This window comes from Myotis lucifugus, unplaced genomic scaffold (assembly GCF_000147115.1).
Source record: "Myotis lucifugus unplaced genomic scaffold, Myoluc2.0 scaffold_10, whole genome shotgun sequence".
NCBI lineage: Eukaryota > Metazoa > Chordata > Mammalia > Chiroptera > Vespertilionidae > Myotis > Myotis lucifugus.
Window position 1 is genome coordinate 9,747,361 of NW_005871058.1, and position 11,935 is coordinate 9,759,295.

General features: G+C 35.6%; 1 protein-coding gene across 1 annotated transcript; it reads right to left on the reverse strand.

The window, feature by feature from the left end:
- Positions 1-87: 87 nt before the first annotated feature.
- Positions 88-11,734, reverse strand: LOC102431528 (C-type lectin domain family 2 member A-like). Its single transcript, XM_006084330.3, has 6 exons — positions 11,620-11,734; positions 9,934-9,989; positions 7,781-7,924; positions 5,947-6,113; positions 2,575-2,678; positions 88-211 (listed from the first exon to the last, which is right to left on the reverse strand). Exons 2-6 carry the CDS (start codon positions 9,980-9,982, stop codon positions 88-90), a joined length of 588 nt encoding a protein of 195 aa, XP_006084392.1. The 5' UTR covers positions 9,983-9,989; positions 11,620-11,734.
- Positions 11,735-11,935: the final 201 nt, after the last annotated feature.

Genomic DNA, 11,935 nt, shown 5'->3' on the forward strand with positions numbered 1-11,935 from the left:
TCATGTACTTTTATGTTAATATAACATATTTCTTATAAGGAGAATAAAAGCTATATTTTATGCAAAAGATCTTAGGTCTATGATGTCTTAACTTCTTGGAATACATGAGTCCTGTTTGCTGCAAATCCATTTTCTAACCAAATGGGTACTGGAACCACTAATCCCAGTTTTGTGTAGATAGGCACATTCTCCATCACTGATTTCTTCAAACCTGAAAAAAAATACCAAAGAATAAAAAGGATATAGAATGAAGGAATACTTATTGGAAGACTTAGAGAAAATAATTTCCTCTGATGTGTACTTTTACTCTAACCCCAACACCATATTATTTGAATATAAAGCAAACTGAATGCATATGCCTTGCCTGGCCTAAAATGTTTCCTGTATGATGAAATTCAGGGCTTACTGTGAAACTTGTGGCCCAGTGCACGAAATTCATGCACATTAAAAGGGAATTAATTAGAGGAAATATTTTAATATTGCTATTTGCCCTTTCTCTATAATAGAAGTGTGAGAAATGAAAGAAAATTAGTAAAATGTATATGAAAATAATATATAAATTTATTAATAAATAAACAGTAACAAAAGGATATAACAACAGAGGCATGATATAAAAACAACAAAAACATGATATGAAAACAACAAAAACATGATATGAAAACAACAAAAACATGATATAAAAACAACAGTGATGCAAACAATGACTGATAAAGTGATTAAACTTATTCTAATATCTCCCTGCACACCACATTAAGAATGAAACACTTTCAGAGTGCTTGACTAATTTCCCTTGTGATGAAGTATTTAGAACTTTAACGTCACATGCTCTTCGAACTCAAGAGAAAGCAACCTATAACTGACCATGTGTGAAAACTGGTTCAGGTAGGAATATTCCTACTCTACCTAGAATTTGTCCTGTGATTTATTAATAGTCATCACAAATGCTGGCATCACAGGAAACTGTCGTCGAATCAATTTAAATGGGAGCCCAGTGTCAGATGGGGACAAATCAGTTCTTGGAATCAGAACAACCTCTCCCTCTGCAGATCCTGTTAATACTTCAGCTTCAATAATGTTAGGTTGTAATCTTTTGATAATAAATCTGGTACCATTACAAAGACCCCATTAACTAATAAGATTTCTCAATAGCATGATGATTGCACCCACTTTCAATTTTAATTTATGACACGGCATTCTCAAAGGAGTAATACTATTAAGAAATTCGATGGCAAAATTTTCCTTTTCAGCATCTTCTGTTGAATAAATTGCCCATTTTTTTTTACAAAGAATTGCATGTTTAGATATATTTTTAATATTATCTATAGATATACTATTTCCAAAGGTAGCTTCAATAATAGATCCATTACAAATCATTTCACAGGGGATTTCAATAATATCCATTCCTAAATGAAAACTGCTATCAAGTTTGCCATCTCAAAGTTTTACTAACCATTCACTATAAGCAGAATCCTCTGATCTCATATTTGTTGTAAAAGGCAACTTTCTGAAACATCCCCAAACATTACAGTACTTTAAACTCATGTGTACTATGGCTGATCACATAGCATGCAGTACAATACTGAGACATTGTCAAAAATCCCCTCCAAGAAGAACTTTCCCACCAAATACAACATTCAAATTCATAATTTCTCTTAATAATCTGTCTATGATGTTTATAGCATGACTAGATGCCATGATGCATTCATCAATAATGAGAAGTTGGGCCTTTTGAATAGTTTTAGCAACTTCACTGTTTATATCAAGTCTAGAAATTGAAGTTTCATTTAATGGAATGGGTAATTTATATTGGGAATGAAAGGTGCTTCCACCGAGAAGTAAATTTGCAGCAATTCCTGTAGATGCTGTGGGTAAAACAGTACCACCATGACCTCTAATATAATGTATTGAAACTTTATAAAGATATGTCTCCACGTTCCAAGGGCTGTTTCCTGCCTCAAACCTCGCCTTCCCGGGAAACAGCTCTGGGAGGGCGCAGTCCTTGGCAATGTGACCCAGGACTCGTCCAAGCTCCGAAAGCTGGTTCCTGCCTCAAACCTTGCCCTCATGGGAAACAGCTCAGGAAGGGCACAGCCCTTGGCCAGACGACCCAGGACTCAGTGCATCCACGGTCCAAGGGTAGGTTCCTGCCTCAAACCTTACCCTCATGGGAAACAGCTCAGGAAGGGCACAGCCATTTCCCAGGCGACCCCTGCAGGACTGACTTCCTTCCGGTTGGTCGAGCTTTGGACGTGATGTGTTACACCCAGGGTTTTTATATAAATAGATACATTTTAAATGTGTGTTGCAAGATATTCTTTTTATTCAATATTGTTGAACATCAATTTTATAAATCTAAAATGGAAATAAATATACTCACTTCCCAGCGTTATTGTGAGGGTCAAATGATATGATTATGAAGCATTGTGTTTACAATATTATAGATGTTAAGTAACTTGTATAATACTTTATGTTACCACATTTTCTCTAGGTTCATTTTATAACCCAGATTTCTCCATGGTGGGAAAGGCTCAGAATCCCAGTGTTAGGTGTGTAAATTATATACTCAGGACATACCAATCACTGTAGGTGGTTCCATCTATCCACTTCCAGGTCTGTCCTCGTTTTCGGCTCAGTCCAATCCAATATTGAGACTGTTCAGAATATCGCTTCAGGAAAACCTTTGATAAAGAATATTTACAGAGTAAACAGAAAATGCCTTTTTCTGTTGGATTTTCTTTCACCTAATTCATTATACTCTTTATCGAAATACAGATTTCCAGATTTGGAATAATCTTGGAGGTGACATTGTCCCTATTTGATTCATGGGTTAGTTTTGGGTTGTGTTACTTCTATAACAACTTCTATAATAAATTGCATTGGGTAGATTTCTCTCTTTTCTAAAATAATTTTATATAAGAGAAAAATTATCTGTTTTGTGAAGGCTTGGTCAAATTTTGCAGTAAATCATCCTAGCCTTGGTGCCTTTTATGATGGGAGAATTTTGGTTAGTCATAAAATATATTGAATATTTATTGGTTTGTTCAGGTTTTATATAGGTTCATAATTTACTTTAATACATTATATTTTCTGACAATATTAGCACTAACCAAACTTTTTTTGTTTTATTTGGGTTTGGGTTTGGTCAATAGTTGCTTTTCATATCTTTTCCTCTCACTTTATCTCCTTCGTGTCTGTGTGTATGCGCATGCACACACATGTGTCTACATGCTTAGCTATGTCTGTGTAAGTAGCACCAACTGGACTCTGTTATTTTATTAAAATCAATCTGGTATATTTGTCTTTTAAGAGATAAATTAAAAACTTTTACATTTTATCACAATTGATGTTATATTTGAATTTATCAATTCTGTGTTTTCTGACCATTTTTCTACTCTTTTTTTTAACCTTTTCTGAATTCTTTTGGATCGATGATTTTTCTTTCATTACAAAATGAGATATTTATTTTAATTTTTATGCAATAACACTAGGAGGAAAATTCTATTTGGATTGATACTATTTCTATGTCTTTATTTGAATACTTTAGTTTACTTGAACTGTTTTTTTACTCTTTCATGCTTACTATTTAATTTTTCATACATATCATACATATCCCAATTTTAGGTTGTCTAAACAATCCTATCTAATAATAGACAAACATGGTAATTTACCATACCTCTGACACGCTTCCGATTGGCTAATCAGGGCAATATGCAAATTAACTGCCAACCAAGATGGCGGCAGGCAGCCAGGCAGCTGAAGTGAACAGGAGGCTTGCTTGCTCCAGTGATGGAGGAAGCGAAGGTTCCCCGCCTGCTGCAGACCGGCTCTGAGCTGCACTCTAAGAAACAATGTTGCAATTATAGAAGCTAAACAAAACCCAGATATCTGCTTTCAGCAGCGGAGGCCTCAGAGCTGGAGCTGTAACAGTGTTTCAATTACAGAAGGTAAATAAATCCCAGATACCTTTCAGCAGCAGAGGCCTTAGAGCTGGAGCCGGCTCTCAGCTCCAGTTACAGCCATAGAAGGTAAATAAATCCCAGAATAAAAAAAAGAAAAGAAAAAAAGGAGAGGTTGGGAGCTTCAGTCGCCCGCCAGCCTGAAAACGGCCCTCAGCCCCTCACCCAGGCTGGCCAGGCACCCATGCAGGACCCCCACCCTGATCCTGGACACCCTTCAGGGCAAACCAGCCGGCTCTCACCTGTGCACCAGGCCTCTATCCTATATAGTAAAATGGTAATATGCAAACTGACCCTAACAGCAGAATGACTGGGAATGACTGGTCACAATGACACACACTGACCACCAGGGGGCAGACGCTCAATGCAGGAGCTGCCCTCTGGTGGTCAGTGAGCTCCCACATAGGGGAGCTCTGCTCAGCCACAAGCCAGGCTGACGGCTGCTAGTACAGCGGTGGTGGTGGGAGCCTCTCCTGCCTCCTCAGCAGTGCTAAGGATGTCCGACTGCAGCTTAGGCCTGCTCCCTGCTGGCAAGTTGACATCCCCCAAGGCTGCCGGGCTGTCAGAGGGATGTCTGACTGCCAGCTTAGGCCCAATCCCCAGGGGAGCAGGCCTTAGCCAGCAAGTGGTCATCCCCCAAGGGGTCCCAGACTGCGAGAGGGCACAGGCCAGGCTGAGGGACTGCCCCCCCCCCCCCCGTGTGCACAAATTTTTGTGCACCGGGCCTCTAGTCTATGCATATAAAAGCCTAAGTGACCGTTATGGCGGAATGACCGGAATGACCGAAACAACTGGTCTCTATGATCTACACTGAGCATGCAGGCAGGTGAGCAGTTAGGGGCAAGCAGACAGGCGAGGGATTAGGGGCGAGCGGTCTTGGATTGAGAGACTGCCAGTTTAGGCGGGCCTAAACCGGCAGTCGGACATCCCCTGAGGGGTCCTGGATTGGGAGAGGGCGCAGGCCAGTCTGAGGGAACCCTCCCCCTGTGCACAAATTTTGTGCCTGGGCCTCTAGTTATTTAAATCATTGTTTAGACATTATTTGTTTCTTTAAAGTTTTAACATTTATTAGCATAAAATTATTTGTAATATTATATGCTTTTAAATCTCAGTTGTTTGTATTAGCATGGGTATATCTTTTCTCCTTTTCTGTGATCAGTCCTGTCTATTCAGAGAAATAGTTTTGCCTTTGTGTATCCTCACTGATTATTTTCTTGTGCTCTTTTTCTGTATTTTCTCTTATGCTTTTTAGTTAAACTATTTATTTCCTTTGTTCTATTTTTATACCGGCCTGATACTTTCCCATATTTCCTGCTTTATTTTCATAATTTTCTATTTTAATGAATGAAATGTATAATTTCATTTTTATTTCTCAGCTGCCTTCATATCTTCATTTTAAAATCTTCACCAAAGTGTTCTTCAAAATTGATTTCATATTGGGTCAATCCCTCATGTGTCTATTCTTCATAGAGTAGGTGTTCAACAAATGTTAAATATATCCCCATGCTCTGTAAGATCTTAACTTTTCTGTCTCTTACCACCTGACATTCTACATCTCTATTATTTCTGGTTTAGGGGCAGTTTGTATTGCATGCTTTTACGTTTCTTCATTTACCCATTCTGTGCCCTAATGTTCCCAGATATTAATTATATTACTCATTTTATAATTCTTTCCAGTATTTTTGACAAATGGTTTGTTATGACTCTTCACTTACTATTTTTAAATATAGTTCCACAAAAGGCAACTTTCATTTGGTATAAAATAGATAGGTGAACAAAAACAAACAGGTGAACAAAAACAAGTAGGTGAACAAAATAGGTAGGTGAGCCTGCTGTGAGCTGCTTCTTATGGCCTGAGTTGATGTGGAAAATAGGGCTTCCCCTATGCTGGGTAAGAAGGTCTGTTCTGGAACATTCCCACTTCCAGTAGCACTCTTCAGACCAGCTCTAATCTTGGAAAGATAATTATAGTTCAAAAGTATTGCCTTACCAGTTCTTTTGTGGTGCTGAACACAGCAAGAGTTGCTGCATGAGAGACACAGAAGTTTTGGCTTGCTGCCCAGGTGGTTGTATTTTCAGAAAAATAGAAGCACTTTCCTAGGTAACCAATCCAGTCATCCAGGCATGATTTGTGTTCAGTGGAAGATTCGTGTCTTTCTACAAAAAAAAAAAATTATTTTAAAACATATTAAGTAGTTAGGGGGTAAAAAGTCCTGAATTTAAAACAATTATCCATGTGAATGAAATCCACCAGGATCACTTTGATTCTTCAATCTGAAACACTTCATTATTCATGCTTTACATTGTTCCCTAAGAGAGAACAACTCCTAATTTTATATATTTATTTTATTGCTAGGTTGAAAGAAATTCTTGGTGAATGCTACTCAGGTAGTACTTATGGCTCATATTTAAGGCTTGGTGCTCTTATCAAGTGACATACTATTCCTAGGCAATCAGACTCATTCCCATACATTACATGTACTTATATATTTATACACACATACATAAATATGTGTGTATATATATATGCACACAGCATATGTACATATATACATCTAGGTACATATATAATTATGCATATACATATAGTTATATATCTTAATGCCTTCTTCATAGAATGAGGTTAATTAATAATCTACATTCTATATAAACATATTTAGACGTGCATATGTGCACATGTATGTATACATGTATATAGAATATGTTTCAGTGTATTAGTTTATAAATGTATACATTAAATGCACATGAATAATACAAACATTCATGTATAAATGATATGCACATTTATATATATACACCTATATTATAATATACTTATGCATATATTTTCAAACATCTCAAAATATTCTGAGTTATTTATAGGAGATATGTCCATAGTTCACTGTCATAAAGGAGAGATCTGTCTTGCTGCTTTTATAGTTTAAAAGTAACTTATATTTTGTGTAAAAATGTGCTTATTAGGAGAGCAACAATTTTTCTCCTGACCAATTCTTTATACCCATATGCTTGGTTGTGAATTATGAATAGGACTTAGAAATCTGACCCATTATTTTAAACTTCATAACCAGAGAGAAAGATTACATTTTGTATCTTGAACTCAGTTTTCATCCTTATAGACATAGAGCTCAACTAGAAACAGCTTAGGAAAAAAATTAGTCACATTTATATATTTGGGCAAAGTAGTCCACAACTAATCTTCCACAAACTTCTTACTATGAGTCTACAGTGAGATAAGGATCCTGTGACACATTATTAACTAAATCACTAAATATACTGCTTAGTCTTTTGACATTTCTTCAACCCGCGGGCCAGATCCGCCCGTTTAAAATGAATAAAACTAAAAAAAAAAAAAAAAAAAAGACCGTACCCTTTTATGTAATGATGTTTACTTTGAATTTATATTAGTTCACACAAACACTCCATCCATGCTTTTGTTCCGGCCCTCCGGTCCAGTTTAAGAACCGATTGTGGCCCTCGAGTCAAAAAGTTTGCCCACCCCTGATTTGATATTTTTTCAAAATGATACTTTCTTAATGAAGGAAGCTGTGTGGTGACTTACATTTTATCACAAGCTCCATACACTATAAAGACTAAATAATACTTGTTTCAAAGGAAATTTCATATGCATTAAGTTAATTTTATCCTCACAATATTTAATATAGCCATTATTCTCATGTTATAGAAGAAAAAACATATGCTTATTCTGTATACATAAAGATGTCTGAAATGACCTTTAATTCTGAACTTAAGTATGAAAGGTACACATATGATGAAATTTTTATAGGAGAGTTAACATGAACATGTTTGGGACATGGAAAACTCACCTGTTAAAATTGTGGTCAATGTAATTATTAGAATAATCAGAGAGAAGGTGATGATGGTGATGATTTTAGAGGTACTAAGTCTCATATTATTCCTTTTTAGGTGTTCTTGTGACTTTACAGTAAGGTTGGAAGAGGTATCATAACCTATAGAAAAATAATCAGTTCTTCATTACTAATAAGTGAGTGTAGAATGTTTTGGAATTAGATCAATATACATAAACTAATCATATTACTATATACTATCAATTATCAATAGGAAATTGAAATATAACATACCATTTACAGTGGCATAAAATATTAAGTACTCATAGATAAATATGACAAAAGACACATAAACTGTACACTGAAGATTATAAAACATTGCTGAAAAAATTGCAAGCATAAATAAATTGAGGGAGATACTATTTCCATAAATTGAGGGAGATACAGTATTGTTAAGATGTCAATTCTACTCAAATTAATTCATAGATTCATCACAACCCCAAACAAAATTCTGAACATTCTATTTTCTTTTGTAAAAATTTATAAAGTTTATATAAAAATGGAAAAGACTAGAATGGCTAGAACTGAAAACTAAGTTGAAGGATAAACATTACCTGATTTAAAGACTTATTATAAAGCTACAGGTGTCAATACAGCATGGCATTGTTGTAAAAATAGACAAATGGCTAGGATAGACCCAGATTTTTGTCGGACACAAAAAAGGATAGTCATTTTAATAAATGTTTCCTGAATAATTGGATATCCATATACAAAATGAATATATCACATTTCATATACAAAAATTAATTCCAAATGGGCCATAGGAGTGAATGTAATACCTAAAACTATAAAATTGTAAAACAAAGATTTCCTGAATCAAATCCAAAAAGCACAATCTATAAAAAGTAACAAGTTGGACTTCCTAAAAACTAAGAATATCTGCTTTTCAGAAGACAGTGTTAACAAAAAATAAAAAGATGAAACAGAGATTTGGAGAAAATATTTGTGAAGCAAATGTCTGATACAGAACTTGTGTCAAGAATATATAAAGAACTCTTAATACTTAATAAGGAAACACACAATATATTGTAAAAAAAAATCTGAGCAAGAGTTCAACAGACACTTCACGAACTAAGACATATAGATGGCAAATTGAACATAAAAAGATGTTCATCATCACTAGTCATTAAAAAAGGCAAACTAAGCCAAATGTTGAAATCACTACAAATCTTTTAAAATGACTAAAAAAGTGGCTGACCACACTGAGTATTGGGGAAAATATGAAAGAACTGGAAATCCCATCCAGTGTTGGTAGAAATGTAAAATGGTAGAACATTTTGGGAAGCAGTATAGAAGTGTCTTTAAAAAAACAAATATGCACCTATTCTATGATTCATCCATTCTACTCATAGGTGTTTCCCCCAAAAATGGAAGCTTATGTCCATACAAATACTGGTACACAAATTTCTATAACAGCTTATTTGTAATAACCCCAAACTGGAAACAATCCAAATGTTCCTTAATGGGTGAATGCATAAATAGGTTAAGGTACAGCTATATGAGTGAAAACTAGTCAGAAAAATAACAAGAGGAATGAACTATTGAGATCTACAAAGCATGGATCAATATTAAAATAATTATGCTGGATAGTAAAAGCAGAACCGAAATGAGTACACACTGTGTGATTCCATCTATGTAAAACTTCAGAAAATGGAAGTCTGTTATAGTGACACAAAACTGATTTGTGGCTGTCATGGAGGGCAGGCTGAAAGTGGCAGTAAAAAAAGATTAGATTACAGTGGTGTATGGAGAAACTTTTAGTGTTGATGGATGTGTTCATTATCTTGACCGTATTTGTGGATTCATGGATGTGTCATATATGTCAACATTTATAAATTGTACACTTTAAATATGTGTATTTTCATGTATGTCACTTTATCTAAATAAAGCTGTTAAATAGTACAACAATCAGTTATCTTTTATTCACACAGTGTGTACTGTTTACCTGGGGTAACTGAAAAGAATTTGATCGAGGTAGAAGAGATGAAGAGCATAGAGACAGTAATTTCTCAGGTGGATAAGGATTCAGAGTGGAAGGCAGGGACTGGCAAAATATAAATGTGCTTCCATCACAAGCCACATCTAGAGCCTGTCACAGATGTGCTTCTTACCTGAAGACTGGGACTCTCCTATACTTGTCAGGTTTAGGTCATTATTCATGTCTCCTCTGAGTAAAAAAAAAAAATACAGACTGGTCACAGTAAACACACTGGATTCAAGATCCCTGCTCACTCCCTGGGTTTAGCTTCGATAATATAAAGGAAGACAATTAAAAATAGAATACAATGTTAAGACAATCTAAAATGAAAATGCAACATTAATATAAAATATTATATTAATATTTTAATATTAAAATAATAAAATATTATTTTTTATTAATATAAAGATATTGGAGGTAATAGAAAAATTAAGAAGAGAGGGAGTAATAGAAAAATAGTAAGAGAGGTAATAGAAAAATTAAAAATTAAGGGAGTCTCAGAACTCGAGGGCGCACCACCACCACCACCACCACCACCACCACCACAAGAAAAAAAAAATATGTCAGAGGTTCCTCGGAAATCACATAATTTCTTCCCTCTTGGCATGTTGCCATTCAAAGTTCATTCTACCTCATTGCAGTTTGAGAAGTCACTGGAGGTAGTTTGGACTCTGAAATGATTCTTCTGACAGTTGGATTCAGTGCAAAGAAAGTGAGAGTCCGTGGTTTATGAAGCCACCAGTTTGATTTTTCACAGCAGCATCCTGACCTACCAAAATGTTTAGTTAATTTTGACCACTAGGGATTCCCAGCCACGGAATCAATTCTAAAAAAACTGAGCATGAAATGGCAAGTTAGACTTCAGTGAAAGAAATATGAATTTGTTTTAATGATAATAATAGGAAAAATTATACCTAATATTTAATGTGTTTTTACTCTATGGTAGGCCTATTCCTGAGCTCTTAAATTTTATGATTTAATTTAAACTCAATAACATTACCAAACAGGAGCTTAAATGTTTCATTAATTTACAGATGAGGCAATTTCCTTAAAGTAACAGAGATGTTAAAAACTTTCTTAAAGGAACGCAGCCAATATGTGGCAGAGCTTAGATACTAACAGGCTCTGTTCATTAAACCACTATTATACTCTACAGCTTCTCTCTATTCGGGACTTTGCCACGAATGTTCTTATATGCTGAACGTCTACTTCCAGATGTAGAAAGCAGACCTCAAGTTAAACAACAACAAAAAATGTTCTATTTGCATTATGCTAAGATGATTGTAATCATTTAATATCATTTGACAGAGGTGAGGATGAAATACAAGGATGGCAGCCTATATTTCAAAGTCATCTCCTTGAGAGACAAACAGAGAGTAATGGGTTGGTATTTTTCAAAAAGCTGGGCTATAAGGAATAGAGTTCTCTCTAATTTTGTGATCATGGTATCTCCCCTGCCAGGTAAGTATAAGTTCTCTCTAATTTTGTATTTTGAAGTTTTTAATGTATGAATATTATTTCACATCTCCAAAATAATTATTTTAGGAGGCAAGCAGGTGTGTGTGTGTGTGTGTATGTGTGTGTATGTGATGAGAGAAAGAGAGAAAGAGAGAGAGAGAGAGAGAGAGAGAGAGAGAGAGAGAGAGAGAGGAGAGATTGGGGAAACCTGTGGATAGATTCTTTCCATCAAGCCTTTATCTCTAGTACAAACTAATCCAAAAGTCTAAATGCCATTTTAAAACCATAAACTTTGTTACCAGGTAGCCATGGCCACATTAACGCTAATTACAAACCATACCCCAAACCCTGGCTCACTCACTTGTCTGTGCTGCATTGGCTGAGAGCGGTTTGCTAGAAGCTGGCAACCACACGGCTGTCTTAGGCTGCCGGTCTGGCCGTACTTGTTATTCTGAGATCCAGGCTGAAGAGGCAGCTTTTCCAGCTCTTCTCAAGGAGATAGCAGACGTCTAAGACAGTAAACCCAACTGCTCAGTTATATAAGCGTCTGAGCTGAAATTTATTCAATGTCCCTGCTGACTCAGTCAGGGGTGTACACTTCACTTCCAGTAAGAGGAACTTCACTCTCTTGCAAGGACTTCCATAATTACAGTACTTTTCCTATTTCTCCTGTGTGT